This window comes from Panthera leo, chromosome Y (assembly GCF_018350215.1).
Source record: "Panthera leo isolate Ple1 chromosome Y, P.leo_Ple1_pat1.1, whole genome shotgun sequence".
Lineage (NCBI taxonomy): Eukaryota > Metazoa > Chordata > Mammalia > Carnivora > Felidae > Panthera > Panthera leo.
The window spans coordinates 266494-293952 of NC_056697.1; the positions used below are offsets into that span (position 1 = coordinate 266494).

At 62.5% G+C, this 27459-nt stretch overlaps 1 protein-coding gene across 4 annotated transcripts in view; it reads right to left on the reverse strand.

Annotated features, from left to right (window-relative positions):
- Positions 1-24962, reverse strand: part of PPP2R3B (protein phosphatase 2 regulatory subunit B''beta) — a 58999-nt gene extending 34037 nt beyond the window's left edge. Inside the window, exon 1 of one of the 4 annotated variants that reach the window (XM_042926565.1) lies at positions 24050-24962. In XM_042926565.1, the coding sequence (XP_042782499.1) occupies positions 24050-24385 (336 nt within the window). In that variant the 5' untranslated portion in view covers positions 24386-24962. Of the gene's footprint in view, positions 1-6522; positions 6681-14441; positions 14539-24049 lie in introns of those variants that run through there. The other 3 variants (XM_042926568.1, XM_042926567.1, XM_042926566.1) reach the window with 3 other exon arrangements.
- Between the last annotated feature and the right edge of the window lie 2497 nt (positions 24963-27459).

Sequence of the window (27459 nt, forward strand, 5' to 3'; positions counted from 1 at the left end):
TGAGAGAGAGACAGAGAGAGAGAGAGAGAGAGCGAGAAGTGGGAGAGACAGAGAAGTGGGAGAGAGGGAGTGGGAGAGAGGGAGGGAGAGAGAGGGAGGGAGAGAGAGGGAGGGAGAGAGAGGGAGGGAGAGAGAGGGAGGGAGAGAGAGGGAGGGAGACAGAGGGAGGAAGAAGGAGGTAGGGTCAGAGGTTGTGAGCGAGAGAGCGAGAGCGAGAGCGAATGCGAGAACGAGAGAGAGAGAGAGAGAGAACGCCTCCCCACGCAGCTACGTCGGTCCGGGGCACTGACCCCCGTGCAGTCCCAGAGCCACAGAGCGGATGGCTGCCCGTGGATGGCTGTCCACGCGGGCGCACCGGGGGCCCTGTCGACGCCCGTGCGGCCCCTCTGGAGGACAACGGCGTCTCCCGCGGAAGGCGTGGGCGCCGTGTCTCCGCGGCCGCGTCTGCTCCGACCACCGGCCTCAGGTGCTCAGGGGCCGAGGGCTGGGACGTCCGACGTGACGGGACACGAGAGAAGGGCAGGCTGAGCCACGCCAGGCACGGGGGGCTCAGCCCCGTGGCACCGCAGGGCGGACCCTCGCCTGGGATGCAGGCGAGCCGGCACCCCCTCGGACGCCATGGCCGGGCCAAGAGGGCCCCGCGGGCCACGAGCCAGCCCCCGCCCGCCAGCTGGCGGGGGCTCACCAACAGGACTGCAGGTCACGTGCCGGACGCACAAACGGGCCTCGGGCTCAGTGTTTAAAACAGGAGCGTTAGTGACCCCAACACGGGATGGGGTGTGCCACGCTCTCCCCACGTCAGGGGGTTCTGCTGTCCGCGTCGGGGCGCTGGTGGGGGCGGGCTGGACACCGGACTGCCAAGGGACCGGGAGCCATGACGCCCATGGGGCCCGGAGCGCGGTGGGGACGAGGCCGCAACACCGCCATGTGTGGATGCCAGGGCGTGGCAGGGGAGGGCGCACGGGGAGGCTCACGTCCACTCCCGGCCCTGCGAACAGGCATCAAGGGGGCGAGCCCCGCGTGGCACCGTGGCCCTGCTCAGCTTGTGGCCCAGCTCGCGTCTGGGACGGCAGGAGCACAGAGGCCAGCCGCCAGCAGGCGGAGGAGAGATCAGCTCACCTCACGGGGGATCCCTGGGGACGGCGACCCCGGAGGTCGCACGCGGCACCGTGCGGGGCCTGTGTGCCCGCACGAGGGCCCCGCGGGGAGGCCGGCCGGGACGGGTGGTGCCACACCGTAGAACAGCGGGGGCCCAGGAGCCGGGGGCCAGGCTGGCGGGGGGATTCTCCGCGGGGGGGATGACAGCTCGGGTCCTGGATTGGGCAGGGGCACCTGCCCTGGGCGGGGGGGGGGGGGGGGGCGGTGAGAGCGTCCCAGGGACACAGAGGGGAGCATCTGCAGTCTGGGTGTGCAGAAGGCTACACAGGAGGAACCCCAGGAGGACGGGCAGGCAGGGGGCAGGCACGTGTGTGCCACTCAGCTGAGGGCCACAGCGAGCTCAGGGCAAGGACACGCGGCCACGGTCCACACAGCCCTCTGGCCCCCCGTCCAGGGGCACATGGAGCGAGCGGCACGGCCGTCACCCGAGTCCCTCTCTCCACCACACCCTCCGCCTTCTCTCTGTCCCCACCTCTCCCTTAACCTCCCCTCCCCACCGCTCCCTAATCTCCCCTCCCCTCCCTACCTCTCCAATAATCTCCCCTCCCCTCAACCCTTATCTCACCACCCTCCCCACTTTTCCCCTAACCTCCCCTCCCCTCCCCACCGCTCCCCTAATCTCCCTTCCCCCACCTCTCCCCTAATCTCCCCTCCCCTCCACTAATCTCTCCCCCTCACCTCTCCTCTAACCTCCCCTCCCCACCTCTCCAATAATTTCCCCTTCCCTCAACCCTAATCTCACCACCCTCCCCCACATTTCCCCTAATCTCATCCTCCCCTCCCCACTTCACCCCTAATCTCCCCTCCCCGAAGTCTCCCCTAATCTCCCCTCTCCACCTCTCCCCTAATCTCACTTTCCCTCCCCACCTCTCCCCTAATCTTGCCTCCCCTCCTCTAATCTTCCCTCCCCTCCCCATCTCTCCCCTCCCCTCTCCATCTGTCCCCTAATCTCCCCTCCCCTCCCCACTGCTGTCCTAATCTCCCCCTTCCCCACCTCTCCCCTAATCTCCCCTCCCCTCCCCATCTCTCTCCTAATCTCATCAACCCTCCCCCACCTCTCCCCTAACATCTCTCCCCTAATCTCCCCTCCTCTCCCCACCTTTCCCCTAATCTCACCTCCCCTCCCCAGTGCTGTCCTAATCTCCCCCTTCCCCACTTCCCCCCTAATCTCCCCTCCCCGCCCCCACCCTTCCCCTAACCTCCCCTCCCCACCGCTCCCCTAATCTCCCTTCCCCCACCTCTCCCCTAATCTCCCCTCCCCTCCACTAATCTCTCCCCCTCACCTCTCCCCTAACCTCTCCTCCCCTCCCCACCTCTCCAATAATTTCCCCTTCCCTCAACCCTAATCTCACCACCCTCCCCCACATTTCCCCTAATCTCATCCTCCCCTCCCCACCTCACCCCTAATCTCCCCTCCCCAATGTCTCCCAAAATTTCATCCTCCCCTCCCCACCTCACCCCTAATCTCCCCTCCCCGACGTCTCCCCTAATCTCCCCTCTCCACCTCTACCCTAATCTCACGTTCCCTCCTCACCTCTCCCCTAATCTCTCCTCGCCTCCTCAAATCTCCCCTCCCCTCCCCACCTCTCCCCTAATCTCCACTACTCTCCTCTAATCTCCCATCCCCACCTCTCCTCTATACTCCCCTCCCTCCCCTAATCTCCCCTCCCTCTCCCCCACATCTCCCCTAATCTCATTCTCCCTCTCCCACCTATCCCCTAACTCCTCTCCCCTCCCTACCTCTCCCCTCCCCACCTCTCCCCCAACCTCCCCTCCCCTCCCCATCACTCCCCTCCCTTCCCCCATCTATCTCCTAATCTCATTCTCCCTCCACCACCTCTCCCCTAATCTCCTCTCCCCTCCCCACTTCTCCCCTAACCTCCCCTCCCCTCCCCATCTATCCGCTAATCTCCCCTCTCTCCCCTAATCTCATCCTCCTCTTCCCCACCTGTCCCCAAATCTCCCCTCCCCCATCTCTCCCCTAATCTCACCACCCCTACCCCAACCTCTCCCCTAATCTCCCCTCCCTTCCCCCTCCACACCTCTCCTCTAATCTCGCCTCCCCTCCTCTAATCTCCCCTCCCCTCCCCGTCTGTCCCCTAATCTCACCTCCCCTCCCCACTGCTGTCCTAATCTCCCCCTTCCCCACCTCTCCCCTAATCTCCCCTCCCCTCCCCATCTCTCTCCTAATCTCATCAACCCTCCCCCACCTCTCCCCTAATATCTCTCCCCTAATCTCCCCTCCTCTCCCCACCTTTCCCCTAATCTCACCTCCCCTCCCCAGTGCTGTCCTAATCTCCCCCTTCCCCACCTCCCCCCTAATCTCCCCTCCCCGCCCCCACCCTTCCCCTAACCTCCCCTCCCCACTGCTGTCCTAATCTCCCCCTTCCCCACCTCTCCCCTCCCCTCCCCCATCTCTGTCCTAATCTCATCCTCCCTCCCCCACCACTCCCCTCATCCCCCCTCCCCCACTTGTCCCCTCATCTCCCCTCCCCCACCTGTCCCCTCATCTCACCTCCTCTCCCCAGCTTTCCTCTCCTCCCACACCCCAGGTCTCCCCTAGTCTCATTCCCCCCCCTCCCCCAGCCTCCCAGCATCCCCCCAGGCTGTCCTGTCCGCCCTAGTCCCTACCCCACAGGCTCTGCCATCGCCCCATCCCATGCCCCCCATGCAGTCCACCCTCCCCCTTTCTCCCTTCCTCCCATGCGCCACCGCTCAGAGCACCTCCCTCCCCTCATCACAGCCCCCACCAGGCCCAGGGCCCCAGTCCACCAGGGACACGTGCTGACCCGCCCAGGGCCACGTCCACATCCACACTGAGACACTGTGGGCTGAAAGAAGCCTGGAGAACCCCCCGCCTCTCCCCCACGAGAGACACCCCGATTCACCCCCACACACCTTGGGGAACACCCGCTTTACCCGGTCATCCCTGCAAAACACCGTCGAAATAGATCATCTGTACCGTGAAACACTTAGCCGTTAGAGGAGACCCGGTCTCCCCAGCGCCGATGCGCGTGAGATCAGCAGCTCCGCTAATGCAACCGTGTCCTCTGAGCCCTTCACAGCCAGTCGCCGCCCCACCGCCGTGACGCCTTCGAAAACCACCGACACCCTCGTGAACCACGCGTGAGACACGTTAACCACCGAACGTCCGTCTCCCGGTGCATGAAAGGAAATCAGTTTCGCGGTCATAAAGACTCCAACCCCCTGTCCTTAAACACAAGGAACAGGCGTGCAACCGTGATCGGGTCTGCACAAAATCTGGGAACCTGAACACGGAGGTCAGAGACAACCCAGGAGTCGTGTACCCGCGGGGACGGGACCCTAAAGAATACTCCAGTTACAACATCCACACAAGGCCGGCCCTTGTCTCCCAAAACGCACTGTGCGATTCGGGGTCAATTTTTATCCCTGCACCCTACGTTCCCGGAGCTAACTTGTCGGCTGCAGGGAAAACGCGAGTGTTCCATGGGGTGCCAGGACGCCAGGTGCAAGGCCTGTGGGGGGAGAGAGGGGGAGCGGAGCCCCGCGGGTACCTACAGCCTCCCCAACCCCCGGCACTACAGGGCGAGAGGCTGCAGAAACACCCTCAAGTTAGAGCATGGGGGTCCCGGAAAGCCCGACGTGGAAAGGACGCGCTGGCCTCACAGGATTCACGCACACGCAGACAGAAGGACAGGCCTTTCCGTCCGAGCGCCCGTGAGCGTCGTGAGTCTGTGCGACGGTCGTGCAGTTCCCAAGCCGCCTGGTTCCTCACGCCCGCCCGGCGCCCGCTCTGGCCGGTGCGGGGCGCGACTATCTCCCCAGAGCCCGGGAGGGAACTGGGGCCGGAGCACAGAGGGGCAGGACCTGGGGACAAGGCAGGCAAAGCTCCCCTCTCACCAGCCGTTTCCTGTGTGCACCAGGAAGGGTGCCAGCCAGCAGCTGGAGTGAAAGAGGGTCGACGGACGCTCCCAGCCCGGCTCCGCAGCCCGGCTCCGGGGCGCGTCCTGGCTGCACACACCCAACCCGCCAGAACCTCAGGCAAGCCGAGGCGGGGCTCCGCGGGAAGAAGGCTCCCCCGGCAATCGGGACCTCTGGTCGCGCTGGGAGGCACCAGCGAGGGACGGCAGGTGAGACCCCGCCTGTGGCATGGCCCCTGGTCTGCGCGGCCCGGTGAGGGCGCAGACGCACCCCGCCTGCCCCGGAGCGGCCCCCCAGCCCCGGTCTGCCTGCCCCTGCCCCGGAGCGGCCCCCCCAGCCCTCGGCCCGCCTGCCCCCGCCCCGGAGCGGCCCCCCCAGCCCTCGGCCCGCCTGCCCCTGCCCCGGAGCGGCCCCCCAGCCCTCGGCCCGCCTGCCCCCGCCCCGGAGCGGCCCCCCAGCCCTCGGCCCGCCTGCCCCTGCCCCGGAGCGGCCCCCCAGCCCTCGGCCCGCCTGCCCCTGCCCCGGAGCGGCCCCCCAGCCCTCGGCCCGCCTGCCCCTGCCCCGGAGCGGCCCCCCAGCCCTCGGCCCGCCTGCCCCTGCCCCGGAGCGGCCCCCCAGCCCTCGGCCCGCCTGCCCCTGCCCCGGAGCGGCCCCCCAGCCCTCGGCCCGCCTGCCCCTGCCCCGGAGCGGCCCCCCAGCCCTCGGCCCGCCTGCCCCTGCCCCGGAGCGGCCCCCCAGCCCTCGGCCCGCCTGCCCCTGCCCCGGAGCGGCCCCCCAGCCCTCGGCCCGCCTGCCCCTGCCCCGGAGCGGCCCCCCAGCCCTCGGCCCGCCTGCCCCTGCCCCGGAGCGGCCCCCCAGCCCTCGGCCCGCCTGCCCCTGCCCCGGAGCGGCCCCCCAGCCCTCGGCCCGCCTGCCCCTGCCCCGGAGCGGCCCCCCCAGCCCTCGGCCCGCCTGCCCCTGCCCCGGAGCGGCCCCCCAGCCCTCGGCCCGCCTGCCCCTGCCCCGGAGCGGCCCCCCAGCCCTCGGCCCGCCTGCCCCTGCCCCGGAGCGGCCCCCCAGCCCTCGGCCCGCCTGCCCCTGCCCCGGAGCGGCCCCCCAGCCCTCGGCCCGCCTGCCCCTGCCCCGGAGCGGCCCCCCAGCCCTCGGCCCGCCTGCCCCTGCCCCGGAGCGGCCCCCCAGCCCTCGGCCCGCCTGCCCCTGCCCCGGAGCGGCCCCCCAGCCCTCGGCCCGCCTGCCCCTGCCCCGGAGCGGCCCCCCAGCCCTCGGCCCGCCTGCCCCTGCCCCGGAGCGGCCCCCCAGCCCTCGGCCCGCCTGCCCCTGCCCCGGAGCGGCCCCCCAGCCCTCGGCCCGCCTGCCCCTGCCCCGGAGCGGCCCCCCAGCCCTCGGCCCGCCTGCCCCTGCCCCGGAGCGGCCCCCCAGCCCCGGTCCGCAGGGCCCAGCGAGGGCCCAGGCGCACCCCACCTGCACCTGCCGGAAGGCCTTCAGCCTCTTCTTGAAGCGGGAGGGCAGCACGAAGTCACAGCCGCGGGCCAGCGAGGCCAGCTCCTGCCTCAGGTCGGGGTCCTGGCGCAGGGACAGCTCCCTGAGCCGCATGTCGGCTCGCACGGGCCGCCGGGGGCCGGGCCACACGCCGCGCTCTCGCTCTCGCTCTCGCTCTCGGGGCTGGGCCGGGCCCGGGCCGGCGGGCTCGGGGTAGCGGCTGCGCCCGGCGGGACGGTCTGGGCGGCCGGGCTCAGGGCGCTCCATGCGTGGCCGGCCAGGCGCTCTGGGGGCCGGCCCGGGGCCGCCCGCATTCCACAGGCTGAGGAGGGCACATGGCCGCGGGAGGGGGAGGGGGCGCCCTGCTGCTCCTCCCCGCGGGCCGGTGGCTGGTGGCTGGTGGCCGGCCGCACGGCAGGGAGCGCCTGGCGGGAGCCAGCTCCCCGCGCGGCCCCGTCGGCCCCGTCCCGTGGCGAGCAAACAGGTCGGGAAGGCGAGATCTGGGGGACAGCCCTGCTGGTTCCGGGAGTGGGGGTGCACAGAGCCTCCGGGCAGACACGTGAAGTGACCTGGGGAGCCACCAGCTCCTGAGCACAGGCGGGGAGGGCTGGCACGGGCGCTCCCTGTCCCCGACACCAGACAGCCTGTTCCAAGCTTGCTCCGCGGCCCTGCCTGGTGCCCGGGAGCCCAGAGCGGCTGCGCCCTCCCTGAAATCCAGCCGAAAACACGGGTCGGCCCTGCCACAGCCCGACTCTGCCCTTAAGAGCCCAGAAGACAAAGGGGAGAGGGTCCTGTGACTCTGCCTGTTCACCAACGGGCGCGGGAAAGAGGCAGGATTTTATAGCTTTCCTGCCACCCTCCACGAGGAAAATCACGTAGAATATGACGTAGGTTACGTAGAACACACAGTGTAACTTCTTTTTCAGAATTTTTCGCAGTTTACTTATTTTTGAGAGAGAGAGAGGGAGGCACACACACACACAGACGTGGAGAGGGGGGAGGGCCAGCAAGCTTAAGAGCAGGGGAGGGGCAGACAGAGAGGAGACACACAATCCGAAGCAGGATCCAGATTCTGAGCTGTCAACCAGAGCCCCACGCGGGGCTCGAACTCATGAACCGAGAGATCGTGACCTGAGCCGGATGCAACGGACAGTGAGGTTCTGCTGTGGGTGGAAAGCACAGAAGACGGGCCCACAACAGGGTCCCCCAGACACCCGCACGGGGCCCGGAGTGGGGACCCCCGGACACCCTCACCCCTGCCGTGCCCCTACATGCACACAGAGTCCCTACACGCCTTTCGCAACAGGTCACATCACGGAGGCCGTGGGGGGGGGGGGGGCGTAGCCTTGCAGAGCGTGTCTCGAAGCACCCCTGCCCCCCTCCCGGTTCCAACTGCTGTTGGGGAGGCACGTCCGCCTCTGGGGTCCTCCTCTTCTGCATCCGCCCTGGTGCATCCACCTGCCCCACTTCCTGAATGTCACGGATCCCCGCCAAGCGCTCTGAGGTCCCCCGGACAGGCCGACCAGGGCCGTGTGTGCCAACCAGCAGAGGAAAGCGGGTGCTGCACGACCTGGGGCAGGTGCGTGAGGCCGCAGGACAGGGCTTGCACCGCTCCGTGCACACCCAGACCCAGGTGCCACTCGCAGGTAGGCCCCGCGAGCCCCGCGCCCCTGGAACGACCAGACCCAGGAACCAGTCACAGGTCAGAGTGCAGTGGGGCCCCACCTGCCGATCTTACTCCGCTGCCCTGGGTCCCTGCACACCTTCGGGAAGAGCTGCGACTTGTGTAGCGAGCACGAGCGGGCCCTGCCCTGCTGCCCCCAACCCCCAGGTCACTTGCGCCACGAGGAAGGACGCAAGGTGGATGTCCCTCCCCGGCCCTGGGCCCTGGGCTGGGGCGGTGGCCACACTTCACTGCTGCGGACCGGAGGGCGTTCGCCACGGCACGCGGGAGCCCTCTCCCTGCCTGGAACAGCCCGGCCGTGCACACGCGGGGTGGCCGGCTGGAGCCCACGCGGAGCACACGCGGGGGCCACTGGCCACAGACGCAGAACGGCCCAAGGGAGCTGCTCCCAAGGGCACCAGCAGAGGGCGGTGAGCGCAGCCAAAGTGCTCCTTTCTTCCTTTCTTTGTTGTTGTTGTTTTTTTTTTTTAATTTTTTTTTTTTTAACGTTTATTTATTTTTGAGACAGAGAGAGACAGAGCATGAGCAGGGGAGGGGCAGAGAGAGAGGGAGACACAGAATCTGAAACACGCTCCAGGCTCTGAGCGGTCAGCACAGAGCCCGACGCGGGGCTCGAACTCACGCGAGATCACGCGAGATCACGCGAGATCCTGACCTGAGCCGAAGTCGGCCGCTTAACCGACTGAGCCACCCAGGCGCCCCTGTTTTTTTGTTTTTTTTTTTTTAAGTTTTTTAACGTTGATTTCTGAGAAAGAGAGAACGCGAGCGGGGGGGCAGAGACCTACACACACAGAATCGCAAGCAGGCTCCAGGCTCCGAGCCGTCAGCGCACAGCGCGACGCGGGCCTCGAACCCACCGACTGTCACATCGCCACGTGGGCCGAGGTGGGACGCTCCACCGACTGAGCCCCCCCCCCGGCGCCACCCACTTAGTCTCCAAGTCTGGGGAGCTGCGTCCACGCAGCCGAGCCAACGGCAGCAACGGTGACGTCACGGCGGCCGGCGGCAAAGCGGGGGAACCCGGAAACTGCTCAGGGACCGCGGGCGGAGTCAGCAAGGTCTGTGAACCTCCACCACGGAGGTGAAGCTCTCCAGGCTTTCTCCTTCACGCGTGAGCAGTGACGCAGGGACCGGGGCGGCCCAGCTGGTTGAGGGTCCGACTCTTGGTTTCAGCTCAGGACTTGGTCCCAGGGTCCTGGCTGCACCCCAGGAGAGCTCAGGGTGCAGCCTGCTTACGATTCCCACGCGCTCTCTGCCCCTCCCCCACTGGACTCTCTCTGAAAAAATTATACAAAGGAGTCAATAAATAAAAATCCTGCGGTGACCCAACTACAAGTGTATCAGCAGCATTGGCGTGAGCCAGTGCGTAAAACGTGAAACAGACCTGAGCAGGTCCAGGAAAATGTTGCTACATAAACCACAAGTTTTATTCCAAATAAATTAAAAAAAAAAAAAAAAAAAAAAAAGGAAGCTTTTACTCACTTGTTGACTTGTAAATAAATATCAGGGAAAGTTCAACAGTTCTTCAAAGTTTCAAAAGTACTTATGACAGAGACAGACACGTGGAAGGAAGGGACAGAGGGGAAGGGAGGGAGAGAGGCAGGGGCAAAGAGACAGAAGACAGAGAGAGGGAGGGAAGGAGGAGTGAGAGAAGGAGGGGCAAAGAGAGGAGAGAAAGGAAGAGGGATGGAGGGAGGGAGAGACTGAGGGAGACCAGGAGGGAGGGAGGGAGGGAGGGAGGGGGGAGAGACAGAAAGAGGGAGGGAGGGAGGGAGAGAGAGGGAGGCAGGGAAGGCCTGGGGGCCAGAGGGCCTGATGGAGTGAGAGGAGACAGAAAGAGAGGAAGGGGAGACGGGGAGGGAGAGGGAGGCAGGGAGAAGGAGGGAGGCAGGCAGAGAGGAAGAGTAACCCCCCATTACTACTCATGGCATCTTAAGAAAAGGACCGGATCCAAAGCCGGCTCACTTTAAACATCCCCCCTTACCAGGAACATAAGGGAACCTCTCCCACCGGGACACGGCCTCTATGAAGACACCGGACTAACTTCACCCTTGACCCCAGCGGACATCCACCCCGCTGCACCCCCGCTGCTCCCCGACAAGACCCCCCCTCCTCCCGCACACCCCAGCCAGAGCAATCAGGCCCAGTTGGACGACTATCTATTCACACACAGTATGACCCCTGCCCCCCCCCCCCCCCCCCCCCCAGGTAGAGAGGATCCTCATCTAACCTCATGGAGATCACTGGGCAAAACAGTAGTCTCTGCACCCAGCACCTGTGACAACTCAGAGTGTCACTGAGACAATGGCATCACAAAGGCAGGGAGAGGCATCCTTGCAGCAGTTGATACAAACCAGGAAGACCTGCGCCCCTCCCGAGAACCCCTGCTGACGGGGTCACAGAGCCCTCAAGAAATGACAGGTGCTCATGCCCACGGGCCCCCAAGGACCAGCAGAGTCAAGACTGCAGCACCCCGACTCTCCCCAGGTGACCCCAACAGCAGACGGTCCCCAACGCTCACCAAGTGACCCAAAAGCAGACAGGCCCCAACTCTCACTGGGTGACCCCAACAGCAGACAGCCCCCAACTCTCCCCAGGTGACCCCAACAGCAGACGGTCCCCGACTCTCACCAAGTGACCCAAAGAGCAGACGGTCCCCGACTCTCACCAAGTGACCCCAACAGCACACAGCCCCCAACTCTCACCGGGTGACCCCAACAGCAGATGGTCCCCAACTCTCACCAGGTGACCCAAAAGCAGACAGGCCCCAACTCTCACCGGGTGACCAATCAGCAGACAGCCCCCGACTCTCAACAGGTGACCCCAATGGCAGACCACCCCCAACTCTCACCAGGTGACCCCAACAGCACACAGCCCCCCACTCTCACCAAGTGACCCAAAAGCAGACAGGCCCCAACTCTCACTGGGTGACCCCAACAGTAGACAGGCCCCGACTCTCCCCAGGTGACCCCAACAGCACACAGCCCCCGACTCTCACCAAGTGACCCAAAGAGCAGATGGTCCCCAACTCTCACCAAGTGACCCCAAGAGCAGACAGGCCCCAAGTCTCACCAGGTAACCCCAACAGCAGATGGCCCCCAACTCTCACCAAGTGACCCCAACAGCAGACGGTCCCCAACTCTCACCGGGTGACCCCAACAGCAGACAGGTCCCGACTCTCATCAAGTGACCCCAACAGCAGATGGTCCCCAACTCTCACCAAGTGACCCAAAAGCAGACGGTCCCCAACTCTCACGAAGTGACCCCAACAGCAGAAAGTCCCCAAGTCTCACCAAGTGACCCAAACAGCAGACGGTCCCCAACTCTCACGAAGTGACCCAAAAGCAGACAGGCCCCAACTCTCACCAGGTAACCCCAACAGCAGATGGCCCCCAACTCTCACCAAGTGACCCCAACAACAGACAGCCCGCAACTCTCACCGGGTGACCTCAACAGCACACAGTCCCCTACTCACACCAAGTGACCCAAACACCAGACAGCCCCCAACTCTCACCAAGTGACCCCAACAGCAGATGGTCCCCAACTCTCACCAAGTGACCCAAAAGCAGACGGTCCCCAACTCTCACGAAGTGACCCCAACAGCAGAAAGTCCCCAAGTCTCACCAAGTGACCCAAACAGCAGACGGTCCCCAACTCTCACGAAGTGACCCAAAAGCAGACAGCCCCCAACTCTCATGAAGTGACCCAAACAGCAGACAGCCAACTCTCCCCAAGTGACCCCAACAGCAGACAGCCCCCGACTCTCACCAGGTGACCCCAACAGCAGACAGGCCCCAACTCTCCCCAGGTGACCCCAACAGCAGACAGGCCCCAACTCTCACCAGGTGACCAAACAGCAGACAGCCCCCAACTCTCACCAAATGACCCAAAAGCAGACAGCCCCCAACTCTCACCAGGTGACCAAACAGCAGCCAGGCCCCACGAACATCTCATCAGCCTCTTCACGGGAGCACTGACAAGGGGTTTCCACCACAACCTGGACCAAAGCTGGAGGCCGGACCTCCCGCTCACTGGCCAGCGGCCGGCACCCGGGCGGGCCACGTATGAATAAACACACGTTTGCATCCACGCATCACAAGACGCTCCAGAAACATGCAGCCATCTGTGCCAAATGCCTGTGGGCAAAGTCCAGGACAATTCAAGGAAAAACAATCATCTTTTCAAAAATGTTGCTGCAACAAACAGGCACTCAAAAAAAACCCCAAAAACCAAAAAAACCTCCAGAAACTTACATAGAGCAACACATAAAAACTAACTCGAAACGGACCATAAATCTAAGTTAAAGGCAAAATTTGGGGCCTGAGCAGCTCGATGGGTTAAGTGTCTGACTCTTGATCTCGGCTCAGGTGAGACGGGGCCCAAGGCGGGGGCTGGGCTGATAGCGCGGAGCCTGCTTGGGGTGCTCTCTTTCCGCCCCTCCCCTGCTTACATGCACTGTGTCTCAAAATAAATAAACAAACAAACTTTAAAAAATAAAAAAAACCTATGAAACTTCTAACAGAAACAGGACAAAATCTTTTTGAGCCGAGTCTCGCAAAGAGTGCTTAGATTACAGTATGCCCTTTTCGGGACAAAAAGAAAATAATCGATAAATTGTACTTTGCGAACATTACAAACTTTTCTGCTTCAAAGACAAGAGTAAAAAGAGAAAGTCACAGGGCTGCAGACTTCGCAAATCCTCAGCCTCTTACGGGAGTAGTATACACACACACAGAGAACACTAACAATACAACTCAGAGCCTAATGAAGAGAAAACAGGTAAAAGATTTGAATCAACACGTCAGCAAAGACACACAACCCAAAACCAAAAGAAAGAAACCAACAAACCGCCTATGGAGAGATGCTCAACACCGTTAGGTTTTAGGAAGCATGTGTGAAAACCACGGTGGGGCTCCTGGGGGGAGGGGGGGTCAGTCAGGTAAGTGTCTGACTCTGGACTCTGGCTCAGGTCTTGATCTCAGGATTGTGACTTTAAGCCCCACACTGGGCTCCCAGCTGGGCGCGGAGCCTACTGGAAACAGGACAGGACAAGGAAGCAGTGAGACCCAACACGCCCACGTTCCAGAAAGCGTGTTAAGAATCCCTGGCGATACCCAGGGCTGCTGAGGAAATGCAGGAACCAGAGCCCTGGGTCCTCCTTTGCGGGATGTAAAACGCCACAACCACTTTGGAAAACAGTCTGGCAGTTTTTTCAAACCTGACGTGTGCATCTCCCACGAAACCCGGTATTTCCACGTTCGGTACGAACCTGAGAGAAACGAAGGAAGACACGGGTCCGCACAAAACTCGTTTGCAGATGTCCTCGGCAGAGCTCATCGTGACGCTGAGCACAGGGGGAGCCACCCGGGGACAGGCCGTGGTACCTCCACACAACGCAGCAAGGACATGACAACCGTGCAGGGGACACTGGGGAGACCGCCCGTGATCTGTGTCCCAGGGCAGCCGTTCAGAACACAGCTGCGGGAGGACGCAGGTGTTGCCGAAACACTGGCTACGCTGGGGAGCGGGCTGGGGGGGGGGGGGGGCTCTCCACAGCGGAAGGGAGTTTTGAGGGTCCTACATGGAGGAGCACCGCCCATTCAAGACCCGGCCCCCGTCGGGCACGGTGGTCCTGCTCCCTCTGCAGCGTCTCTGCAGGTGCCGGGAGGGGGCGGGCCCTCAAAAGGTGACAGGCACACGAGGGAGGTCGGCTGCGAGCCGCAGGGGACACTAAGCTGTCCTGATGCACATGCAGGCAGCGTCCCTGGTGGCGGGGGAGAGCCCAGGTACACGGTCACACACGCATCCCCGGCCAAGGCGTCAGCCTGGGAAGCGAGACAGCCATGCAGGTGCCTTCCGGGAGCCTCAGGACAGCAGCCCCCCCGCCACGGACCCCTGGACCCCTCCTCGCGGAGCCCCTGCACCCGCACCCCCCTCCTCATGGACACCCTGCACCCACCTCTTCATGGACATCCTGCACCCCTCCTCATGGAACCCCTGCACCTCCCCTCCTCATGGACCCCTGCACCCTCCCTCCTCACGGAGCCCCTGCACCTTATTTCCTGGAAAACACGGATCTTACAAAGGACTCGCATCCAGGTTATATAGAAAGAGCTCTTCCAACTCAGTAATTAAAAGGTACCCCGATTTTGAAAGCAGGGAAAAGACTGGAACAGAGGCTTCACGTCGGCGAAAGGGCCGCTGAAAACTCGCTCACCTTCACCGGAAAGCAGAGGTAAGCGCGCAAATGAAACCGCGAGGCACAACACATTGGCCCCAGCGGCTGAAACAAAACGTCTCAGGACTCGCGGTGCCGGCGGGGACGCAGAAGTGCGAGAACCTGCACGCACACACGCTGGCGGACACGAGGACGTGCACGCGCACCGGACCCGTGGCGGGAACCCGCACGCGCACCGGACCCGGGGCGAGAACCCGCACGCGCACGGGACCGGACGGCTTGCAGAAGCGCTTTTGGCTCTGTCGTGGAGGGGACACGGACTTCCCACACGAGTCCGCAGGCCCCGTCCACGAGAAGTGAAAACGCGTGTCCACAAAGACCCAGACGCCAACATTCCCGGCAGCGTCACTCACAGCAAAGAGCGGACGCGACCGCGGGACCCGTCGATACGGAATGACGAACAGCCCGTGGCGGACGCACGCACGGGAGGCCAGCGGCGCGATGAAGAGACCGAGCGCCGACACACACGCCAAGGACCAGCACGTCCACGGCCCGTGCTCCACCAAAGCAGGCGCAGGACGCGAGGTTCTCCAAAGCAGCCACGGGTGGGTGGGTGCTCGTGGCCCCGACTCGTGGGAACCTGGAGGACAGAGGGTTCTGTACCTGGACCGTCGTGCCCCGGAAGCCGCTGCAACAAGGCTCACTTGTGAATTAATCTCCCTTTCTCTCTCTGCCGTCTCTACTCCTATATTCGCACGGGTGCCACGGGCTCCAGCCGGGCAATCTGGCGTGACCCTCTGCACGTGCCTGCACGCCACAGCCATTTGTGGGCACTGGGCTCTGTCTCCAGGCCCCGGGGAAGGAGCAGGGAGCAGAAGGATAAAACCAGTGCCCTGTTGGAGCTTACAGTCACCTGGGGAAGACAGGCTAAGAAAATAAACCTGCCAAGCACGTCCCGTCAGATGTCCACGGGTGGGGTGAGAGACGGGAGTGGGAGGGGGCCGGGACCCCGCACCCAGAACCTCAGAAGGGCGCCTTACTCGGCAATAGGGTCTTTGCGGAGGAGATTAAGTGAAGGATCTGAGGTGGGCTCACCCTGGATGAGGGGGGCCCTGAATCCAACGGCAGGTGTCCTTGTAAGAGACAGAAGAGGGACACACACGCAGAGGAGAAGCCCCGTGACGCCGAGGCAGAGACGGGAGGGACGCGGCCACGAGCCCAGGGGCGCCTGGAGCCCCAGAAGCTGGAAGAGGCAGGAAGGAGCCTCCGGAGGGAGCGTGGTCCCGCCCCGCCTGGGTCTCAGCCTTCTGGTCTCCAGAGCTGGGGGGTTCACTCCTGTGGTTTTGAGCTGCTCACTGGTCTCCGTTAGGGCAGCTCCAGGGGCCACCAGCCTGTGGGAAGGAGGGCCTCAGTGACAGCCCAGGAGAGGCCCGCAGGGTGACCAGGGAGCACGGGTCAGCCAGGGCGAGCCCTGCAGTGCAGGGGTGTGGGGAAAGCAAAGGGGCAGCGTGGGGAGGGAGGGAGCGATGGGTGGGGTGCAGCAGGCACCACGAGAGCCGGCTGGACACACAGGACCCTTCGTTCATAAAGACTGAGGGCCCGGCCACGAGCCCAGGCGCTGCTGAACCGCTCCCCCAGGTCTCGGATCAGGAGGGGCTCCACGGGGGGGGGGACGGCATCGGCAACACAACGCAGACGTGACCGTGAAGGGCACCAGCGCCGGGGGCCACTGCTTCCAACCGCCGTTCAGTCTGCATCATCACCTTCTCCTTGAGGGGCGAGCACATCCTTCGGGGCTGCAGACAAGGAAGTGAAGGTCCCTGTGGGGACGGGACACCCGGCGTGTCCACACCTGTCTGAGTCCCGTGGTCCTCGGGCGGCACCGTGGAGGGGAGTGACGCCTGCCGGGCCTGCTCCCCGGAGGACCCGCTCCCAGGTACAACCAGGTCCCAGGCTGGACCTGCCCCTGGGGCCGTGGAGGGAAGGGTCCTGGGATCCGCGTGCACAGTCCAAGACCTGCCCGCCTGTCTGCCACCTGAGCCTCACAGGGCTCTTTTTTTTTTAAGTTTATTAATTTTTTTTAATTTTTTTTTTTAACGTTTATTTATTTTTGAGACAGAGAGACAAAGCATGAACGGGGGAGGGTCAGGGAGAGGGAGACACAGAGTCTGAAACAGGCTGCAGGCTCTGAGCTGTCCGCACAGAGCCCGACGCGGGGCTCGAACTCGCGGACCGCGAGATCGTGACCTGAGCTGAAGTCGGACGCTTAACCGACTGAGCCACCCAGGCGCCCTAAAGCTTATTTATTTTGAGAGAGACACAGACAGCGAGTGGCAGAGGAGCAGAGAGAGGAGGAGAGAGAATCCCAGGCAGGCTCTGCCCTGTCCGCGTCAAGCCCCATGTGGGGCTCCAACTCGTGAACCGCGGGATCATGACCTGAGCCAAAACCAAGATGTTTAACCCGCTGAGCCACCCGGGCGCCCCAAACCTCACAGGACTCTTATCCGCTCCCTATTAGCTTTTTAAGAAACAAATTAGGACTCTTCTTAGGGCATTTTATGCATGAACGTTTTTCTGAAGTTAATTACCATTTCTGGGGGAAAAGACTTTTGAGGAAGGAAGGAAGAGTGTGGCACAAACTGTGTTTCGCAGGAAGCGCTCTTGATGTTTTAAGAACGTTTTTAAAGCATCAAACAGCTGACATGTGGCTGTAGGTTTTACAGCCACCAATTTACTCAGCGGCGTCTGTGGCAGGCAGAAGCGTGCCATCAGCGAGCACGTTGGCACGGCTGCGACTGAAGTCCTCCAGGGGTGAGGAGTGACTCCTTTCTCAGCCGTGTGCGCTGAAAACGCTCCGGGACGAGACGGAGAACTAGGCCGTCCTCCGTGCGATTCAGGTGCTCATCTCAGGACACATCGTTTCCTCTACGAATCGCGAATTAAAGTGGCACAAGGTTACTGGGGGGCTCCGGGGGGGGGCTCAGCAGCGGGTGCAGCAACCGACTCTTGCTTCTGGCTCAGGTCACGGTCTCAGGGTCATGGGATCGAGGCCTGTGTCGGCCTCAGAGCTCAGCTCTCTCTCCCTCGGCCCCTCTGCCCACTGACGCTCTCCTCTTTCCGAGATAAAAAAAAATATATACTTTAAATAAAATAGGGCGGCAGGAGGTTACTGGGACGCACGCCCCCCGGAGGGGCCGGAGGAGCTCTCAGCCAGTCACTGGGCAAGCTGGGCCCTCAGCTGCTGTCCTCACTGTGCCGTGTCCTTTGCACGTGGCAGCCGCGCCCACCAGCCCCACAGGACGGGCGGCACCTCGACCTGCGTCTCCTGGGCTTTGTCGCTGGGAGAGGACGTAGGTAAACAAACAGCCCGTTCACGTTACGCTCTGGCTTCCCTTCAAAAGGGCTTCCTCAGACGCAGTCAGTGTTCTGAGCGGCACAGACGTGCTGGCTGGGATCGCGGGTGACGGACGCACGGAGCCCTTCCTGCTCAGGACCCCGCTTTGCCCACGTAGAGCCGGCAAGACGTGCCCAGTGCCCCTCTCACGTAGCACGTCGGCCGAACACACGGCGCCATCTGTGTCTAGCGAGCGTCCCTGGGCGGGTCACGCACACGGCCACCCAGCACTCCGTGCGCGTCGGGGCTGCCGTGTGTCGTTTCCACGGTCCGCGCTCCTCCCGCCCCTCCCTCCCAGCTGCGGAACCCAAGCCGCTGGGCTGCAAAGGGCTCGCGGTCAGCCGTCGTGTGTCTGTGCCCGTGGGAAGGGTTTCTCCGCGGTGAGAATCTGTGCCTCAGAGCCCCGAGCACCAGCCCTCCGTGCCCTGCCCGCCCGCGGCCGGACATCGGGTCTCTCTCTGTAACCGCGGCCTGACGCGATGCGCTGATGGGGACTATGGGAAGGGGCCTTACCATCGGGACCCAGTAAAAAGATGGGCCCTCTCGGGTAACTCGTTCTCGAAATTCAACGGATACGGTCCATAAAATTCCAAATACGCGAAGACGCGTTTAAAGCCAACTTCAAATCCTGCACGAGATCGTCACTACTTTCTGAAAATTCTTGGGGAGAAAAGCATTCCGCTCTGCCTCAAAACCACTCCCTGCGCCGGTCACGGAAACCGCGAACCAGAGGAGGAAACTATCTCCACCCGGCCTCCGCGAGCGGTTCCCGCCGACCTCTGTGACTCCGGCGTGCGGACCTGCCAGACCCTCCGTGACCCCTCCTGCGCCCAGACTCCCTGCAAGTCCACACACCTGCCAGCCGCTCCCAGCATCCCGCCCCTAGGGTCCTGGGCACACCCCGCCCCCACGGCACGCACACGTTTCAGACGCCCGTGCAGCCAGCGGTGGAGGCAAGCGCGCGTCCCAGCCCAGAGCGCTGCGTCCCGGCCAACCCCTCAGGCGCACAGCCACGGGGTCCCGGCTCTCATCCGCAGGCCCTCTGCTGTCAGCCCACTCAGGCCGCCGGGCAGGACGCTCGTCGGGTCGCCCGTCTGAACTTCCTTCCTGCAACGCCCGCCCTTCGCCCCTTCCCACTAAATCCAGTGATTTCCCCGAGTCCCCTCGGTTCCTGCAATTTCTCCCAGTGGAGACAACCAAGCTCTCCCTGCTTCGAGCACCCGAGGAACTTAATCCCCACTTGTCTGTGCCTCGTTGGTTGCCCTACAGAAATACGTCCTGTTCACCCAAGTGGCCCTCCTCGGGCAGGGCTGACCTGCCGATACCTTCAGCCCTAAGAGCGTTCACACAAGGTCACACGGTCACAAAATACAAGAATTCACTTCTGAGTGGTGTTGGGCTTTATGACCGCAACGTACCGAAACACAAAGCGGGCAGTTCACGTAGTACGAGCTCACATTCCCGGACACTGAAAATGCCACTCTGAGGACCTCAGCGATCCTGGGGAATACGAATGCCATGTTGGGGACCTTAGGTATCCCGGTGACTACGAATGCCACGTTGGGGACCTCAGCAATCCTGGGGACTCTGAATGCCACATTGGGGACCTCAGCAAACCCAGGGACTACAAATGCCACGTCGGGGACCTAAGCAATCCCGGGGACTACAAATGCCATGCCGGGGACTACGAATGCCATACTGGGGACCTCAGGTATCTCAGTGACTATGAATGCCATGTTGGGGACCTCAGCAATCCTGGGGACTACAAATGCCACGTTGAGGACCTCAGCAATCCCGGAGACTACGAATGCCACGTCGGGGACTATGAATGCCATGCTGGGGACCTCAGCAATCCCAGGGACTACGAATGCCACGTCGGGGACCTCAGCAATCCCGGAGACTACGAATGCCACGTCGGGGACTATGAATGCCACGCCAGGGACCTCAGCAATCCTGGGGACTACGAATGCCATGTTGGGGACCTCAGCAATCCCAGGGACTATGAATGCCACGTCGGGGACCTCAGCAATCCCGGGGACTACGAATGCCACGTCGGGGACCTCAGCAACCCCGGGGACTATGAATGCCACATCAGGGACCTCAGCAATCCCGGGGACTACGAATGCCATGCCGGGGACCTCAGCAATCCCAGAGACTATAAATGCCACGCCGGGGACCTCAGCAATCCCGGGGACTACGAATGCCACGTCGGGGACCTCAGCAATCCCGGGGACTACGAATGCCACGTCGGGGACCTCAGCAATCCCGGGGACTACGAATGCCACGTCGGGGACCTCAGCAAACCCGGGGACTACGAATGCCACGTCGGGGACCTCAGCAAACCCGGGGACTACGAATGCCACGTCGGGGACCTCAGCAATCCCGGGGACTACGAATGCCACGTCGGGGACCTCAGCAATCCCGGGGACTACGAATGCCACGTCGGGGACCTCAGCAATCCCGGGGACTACGAATGCCACGTCGGGGACCTCAGCAATCCCGGGGACTACGAATGCCACGTCGGGGACCTCAGCAATCCCGGGGACTACGAATGCCACGTCGGGGACCTCAGCAATCCCGGGGACTACGAATGCCACGTCGGGGACCTCAGCAATCCCGGGGACTACGAATGCCACGTCGGGGACCTCAGCAATCCCGGGGACTACGAATGCCACGTCGGGGACCTCAGCAATCCCGGGGACTACGAATGCCACGTCGGGGACCTCAGCAATCCCGGGGACTACGAATGCCACGCCGGGGACCTCAGCAATCCCGGGGACTACGAATGCCACGTCGGGGACTATGAATGCCACGCCAGGGACCTCAGCAATCCCGGGGACTACGAATGCCATGTTGGGGACCTCAGCAATCCCAGAGACTATGAATGCCACGTCGGGGACCTCAGCAATCCCGGGGACTACGAATGCCGTGTCGGGGACTATGAATGCCACGCCAGGGACCTCAGCAATCCCGGGGACTACGAATGCCATGTCGGGGACTATGAATGCCACGCCAGGGACCTCAGCAATCCCGGGGACTACGAATGCCACGCCAGGGACCTCAGCAATCCCGGGGACTACGAATGCCACGTTGGGGACCTCAGCAATCCCAGGGACTATGAATGCCACGTCGGGGACCTCAGCAATCCCGGGGACTACGAATGCCATGTCGGGGATCTCAGCAATCCCGGGGACTACGAATGCCATGTAGGGGACCTCAGCAATCCCGGGGACTACGAATGCCATGTAGGGGACCTCAGCAATCCCGGGGACTACGAATGCCACGTCGGGGACCTCAGCAATCCCGGGGACTACGAATGCCACGTCGGGGACCTCAGCAATCCCAGGGACTACGAATGCCACGTCGGGGACCTCAGCAATCCCGGGGACTACGAATGCCACGTCGGGGACCTCAGCAATCCCAGGGACTACGAATGCCACGTCGGGGACCTCAGCAATCCCGGGGACTACGAATGCCACGTCGGGGACTATGAATGCCACGCCAGGGACCTCAGCAATCCCGGGGACTACGAATGCCATGTTGGGGACCTCAGCAATCCCGGGGACTACGAATGCCATGTCGGGGACTATGAATGCCACGCCAGGGACCTCAGCAATCCCGGGGACTACGAATGCCATGTCGGGGACTATGAATGCCACGCCAGGGACCTCAGCAATCCCGGGGACTACGAATGCCACGCCAGGGACCTCAGCAATCCCGGGGACTACGAATGCCACGTTGGGGACCTCAGCAATCCCGGGGACTACGAATGCCATGTCGGGGACCTCAGCAAACCCGGGGACTACGAATGCCATGTTGGGGATCTCAGCAATCCCGGGGACTACGAATGCCATGTAGGGGACCTCAGCAAACCCGGGACTACGAATGCCATGTCGGGGACCTCAGCAAACCCGGGGACTACGAATGCCATGTCGGGGACCTCAGCAATCCCGGGGACTACGAATGCCATGTCGGGGACCTCAGCAAACCCGGGACTACGAATGCCATGTCGGGGACCTAAGCAATCCCGGGGACTACGAATGCCATGTAGGGGACCTCAGCAATCCCGGGGACTACGAATGCCACGCCGGGGACCTCCGCAAACCCGGGGACTACGAATGCCACGCCGGGGACCTCAGCAATCCCGGGGACTACGAATGCCACGCCGGGGACCTCAGCAATCCCGGGGACTACGAATGCCATGCCGGGGACCTCAGCAAACTCGGGGACTACGAATGCCATGCTGGGGACCTCAGGTACCTCGGTGACTACGAATGCCATGTCGGGGACCTCAGCAATCCCGGGGACTACTAATGCCACGTCGGGGACCTCAGCAATCCCGGGGACTACGAATGCCACGCCGGGGACCTCAGCAATCCCGGGGACTACGAATGCCATGTTGGGGACCTCAGCAATCCCGGGGACTACGAATGCCACGTCGGGGACCTCAGCAATCCCGGGGACTACGAATGCCATGTTGGGGACCTCAGCAATCCCAGGGACTATGAATGCCACGTCGGGGACCTCAGCAATCCCGGGGACTACGAATGCCATGTCGGGGACCTCAGCAAACCCGGGGACTACGAATGCCATGTCGGGGACCTCAGCAAACCCGGGGACTACGAATGCCATGTCGGGGACCTCAGCAAACCCGGGACTACGAATGCCATGTCGGGGACCTAAGCAATCCCGGGGACTACGAATGCCATGTAGCGGACCTCAGCAATCCCGGGGACTACGAATGCCACGCCGGGGACCTCAGCAAACCCGGGGACTACAAATGCCACGCCGGGGACCTCAGCAATCCCGGGGACTACGAATGCCACGCCGGGGACCTCAGCAATCCCGGGGACTACGAATGCCATGCTGGGGACCTCAGCAATCCCGGGGACTACGAATGCCATGCTGGGGACCTCAGCAATCCCAGAGACTACGAATGCCACGTCGGGGACCTCAGCAATCCCAGAGACTACGAATGCCACGTCGGGGACCTCAGCAATCCCAGAGACTACGAATGCCACGTCGGGGACCTCAGCAATCCCGGGGACTACGAATGCCACGTCGGGGACCTCAGCAATCCCGGGGACTCTGAATGCCACGCCGGGGACCTCAGCAATCCCAGGGACTACGAATGCCATCCTGGGGACCTCAGCAATCCCGGGGACTACGAATGCCATCCTGGGGACCTCAGCAATCCCAGAGACTACGAATGCCACGCCGGGGACCTCAGCAATCCCGGGGACTACGAATGCCATGCTGGGGACCTCAGCAATCCCGGGGACTACGAATGCCATGCTGGGGACGGATAAGACTGTCCCCACTAGAGTAAGCTTTCTGAGCTCTGGCCCTTGTCACACATCCCACTGCTTCAGAAAACGAGCGATTCGGGCAAAATGCTCTAGAGCCCTGAGGCCGTGCAGTTCAGGGGGGCAGGGAACTGGGCCAGAGCTCAAGGGATGGTGGGGGGGGGGGCCTGCAGGTGTAGAGATAAGCCACGCGGTCTCTAGCTCTGCCTTGGAGACTGCTTCCCGTGTCCTTGGAGACGGACTTTCTGGGAAGCGTCCTAGATCGCTTAGAACGGCTCAGAAAACCAGCCGTAATTTAGGGCCAAGCGGGTCTCTGCAGGGCCGTACAGCTTGCCGTGTCTGTTCGTGCTTGGGAAACCAGTGACTCAGCGGTACTCTGATAGCCTGCGTGGTGGACGGGACGCTAGGTCCAACGGAAACGTTTAGAACGTCACCAACAAGTCCCCCTGGAACGTTCTGAACACTGCAGGCTTTAGGACTACCGTAGGTACATTGTGCGCACCCAACCATACCTTTTTGTGTAACACCTGGGGACGTTTTACTCTCTACGCGGACGTAGTATTAAATGCTAGCAATCAACAGTCTTGCACACCTCTGACCGCCTCTAACCATTGCATACGATTTAAGGGCAGAAGTAGACAAGTGAGGGATGAAACCTCTAAGATTCTTACTGAAGTGGGGGATAAACTGCCGAGAAGCGGATGCCTAAAACCAAAAGTCGAAGAAATTGGACACAAACTTCAAAATTCCGACCAACCTGGGACTCAGGCAATGATAAAATTTTTCAGCTGTGGGGCTTCCTTCAGGGGGAAAAAAAAACCAGCCTAAAGATGAAAGTTTTCACGGCCCACGTTCTCCCACCGGCCTCCTCCACCACCACCGAGCCACACGTGGACATGCGACCCAAGTTACCTTGGTAGCTGTTAGCAGAAGCAAGAGTCACTTACTACTCTGGTCCCTGCGGATCTACGAGGAGGCCCTCGAACGTGTGGCCCATTCCTGGGGCTAGTGGCGGCTCCCAGCGGGAGCGCGGCGGACGCGGGGGCTGGGCTGGGCGCCCCCAGGCTATCGAACACACCGGGCTTGCAGGCGGGGGCTGCCGCTGCCAACAGGGGCCCGGGCTGCCCCGCGTCCCCGGCGCCCATCTCGGTCCTCCCGGGCGTCTTGATCCTTTGCAAGCAGTCCTGCAGCATCGTCTGCGTGCTGGACTCGCTGAGCCAGCACAGGAACAGCTCGTCCACCTTCATTTTCAGGACGGGCTGCAGGACTTTGCCGGGCGGCATCTCCGAGACTCGCACGCTCCTTCCCCGGGAGCCCCCTCCACCGTGTGCACCCCCGCCTGACGCCAGGAACCGGGGTCTGGCCTGAATGCACCTGGGCGGGGCAGATGAAGGCCGCCGGTGGGGGGTTGCGGGCCTAGGGTCCGGGTCCGGGCAGGTGGGGGTAGCAGGCCGGAAGCCCAGGGAGGCGGGGTTCGCAGGCCTGAAGCCCAGGGAGGCAGGGTTCGCAGCGGAGCCCGGGGTCCGGGGAGGCGGGGTTCGCAGGCCCGGAGCCCGGGTTCAAGGGGAGGCGGGGTTCGCAACTGAGCCCGGGTTCCCGGGGAGGCGGGGTTCGCAGGCCCCGAGCCCGGTTCCCGGGGAGGCGGGGTTCGCAACTGAGGCCGGGTTCCCGAGGAGGCGGGGTTCGCAGGCCCGGAGCCCGGGGTCCGGGGACGCGGGTGAGGGCAGTGCCGGGGTTCCGGCCTGAGGGCGCCGCCGGCGCCTCGGGGGCTGCGCGGACCCCGAGGCCCAGCGGAGGCGGACCGGCAGGACCGCGGAGAGGCCCGCGCAGCTCAGGGCAGCTTCAAAACGGGCGCGCCGGCCGCGCTCCCAAAGAAGGTCGCCTACGTCGTGCGTCACCGCGACGCGTGGCGTCATCACGGCGGCCCCGGGCGCCGCAGGCCGGCGTGCACGGGACCGGCTGGGGCCCCGCCGGGGGGCTCTGCGGGGATGTAGGGGCTTTGCGAGGATGGGGACGCAAGAGCGGCGGCCGCGGGACATGACCACGTTCCGCTTTTAGGCTTTTTTCGGGGTGCGGCACACGCCCGCGAGACCGGAGGGCCGCGGAGGTGGGAGCATGCGCCGCGCGTGCGTGCTGGCCGTGGTGGGGGGGGGGCGGGGGGGGGGTGGCGATGTAGCCTGACAGTTCGGCCATGCGCAGTACGTGCAGCCGAGAGCGAGCCGGCATGGCGTCTGCCGGGCCGACCACGGGCGGCCGTGCGCAGAGTGCCCACCGGGAGCGCGCGCGGGCATGCGCAGTGCGTGCCCGCCGAGCACAAGAACGCGACTGCGCGCTGCGGCTGTCGAGAGCGAGCTCGAGGCGGGGGCTGCAGATTTCATAAGTAGGCAACCCCGTTTACGTTAATTTTGTTTCTCGCACGGTAAGGAAGGTTTGCAGACGTAGATCTCTTAAAAATTGGCTGCTTAGCGTGAGAACGTACTGCTTTTGTAATTGCAAAAATAATAAATCTCTTTTGCCGGAGGTGAAATTAGTTACTGAAATGGCCTTTTGCACCCCCCCCCCCAGTAGCCTATTTCCGTTTGTGCTTTTAACAGACTCGTTCAGTCACGCACGTTGCACTACATGCACCTCCTTCCTTTTGTGTCTCAAAGTTGTTTTCTTCCTAACGTGATTTTGCAAAAAAAAAAAAAAAAAAAGTTTTCACTGGGGTCTGCTCCCTCTTTTAGGGGTCCTTTGAAGGTTTTACGAGCTGGATTCTGCTTCTCAGCAGTATAAGTATATATAGCTAGACTCACTAACCCTCTGGTTTTATTTTGTGTGTGTGATGATTTCAAACCCAGTCTGTGTTTCCTACCTGCAGATAAAAATCGGCGTATGCTCTCTTCGGGAGGGCGCCATAACGCAGGAATTCTGTGAAGTTGTTTCTGTTAATTGGGAAGCAAAATGCTTGTGTGCCATACTGTCATTTCTGGAGAGAAGTAAATATTAATACAGATGGCCCTTTGGGTTTATCACATACAGACATCTTGTCCAGGAACAAATGCGCCTTTCACCCCGGGTCTGCGAAGGAGCTGCCACTCACTGCCCCGTGCATCGCTGTGGTTTTGGCGGGGAAAGGGCTTTTTTGAGCGCCTGCACAAGGTGTCTTTATACGCCCGGGGCCCGGGGCGCAGTGGTGGGGCCCAAGGCAGTGCCTGTGCGGTTGCCAGCCGGACAGAAATAAGGTCCGGGACAGAAACAGAATGCACCCTCAGTATGTGCTGGCCCCCGCAAAGATCCTGGCCTGGGAGGACAAACGTGCTGTGGGGCCCTGAGGCCCCCCTGGGGCCAGGGTTGTGCACAGTCGCCCCTAAACAGGAGCAAAGTCTGCTGATTACAGGAAGGATGCCCCCCCTGGTCCTGCCTGACTTCCAGGGGGTGTCAGAAGGCTCCCAGGAGAGACGGGTGGGGGTGGGGAGTGTGCCAGTGGAGAGGTAGATTCCAGAAGATTCTGCATTCCAGGGGTGGGGGGCAAGGAACAGCTGAGTCAACTTCCCTGGGGTATTATCCAGGGGGAGGTTGGAGAGGAGGGTGCTGGCATGGTTCGCGGGCACCTTCGTTCATCCACCTGAGTGCAGTTCCCCCTGTGGACAACCCACCTGGCCCCTCGAAGCAGCTGGTCTGCACGTCCTCAGCCTCGGACAGGCAGACTCTCCTGCCTCCCATCACTGAGTAACATGACTAACAAAATAACAACGTGCGTGCCTGCAGAGCCGAGGAGGCCGATGGCGCACTTGGACGTGGGAAGGAAAGACGCCCCAAAGGCAGCGCCCGCGAGGTTGCATCTCCCAGGTCCCCGGCTGACCCTAAGCTGCAAAGACGCCTGCTTTGTGCAGCTGCACAGGGCGATCGAGTCTAGTTCTGCCAGGTGTGTTCGTCCAAAACGAGTTGCTTTTTCTTCTCTTGAACAAGCTTTGTGTCTATCCTTAAAACGAACCCCAGGATAGCCGTCAATGTGCATGTGTTTGATTTCGAGTGACTTCCTGTCAAAAGCTAACGAGGAGCCCTTTGAACTTGTGTCAGAGCGTCTTCGGATTGGCCCGTCTGCATACTATTTATGAATTCTGCTTCTCTCTTCCTCAGTTTTTTTGGCTGCACTTTGCTCCTCACGGATTTCCTTTCCAACATTTGGTTTTGTCTCTTGCTCAATGAGACGTCCTTTCGTACAGTTTGGAAGGGTAAGGGTCTGGTCTTTTCCTGTGTCGAGCCTTGAACACTCAGCAACGGTGGGGAGAGCTGACGGGCACCTTCCATGACGTCGCATTGTCGTCGCTGGATCGTTTCCTTCTTGGGAGCCAGCCCGTCTCCCCTGCACCCC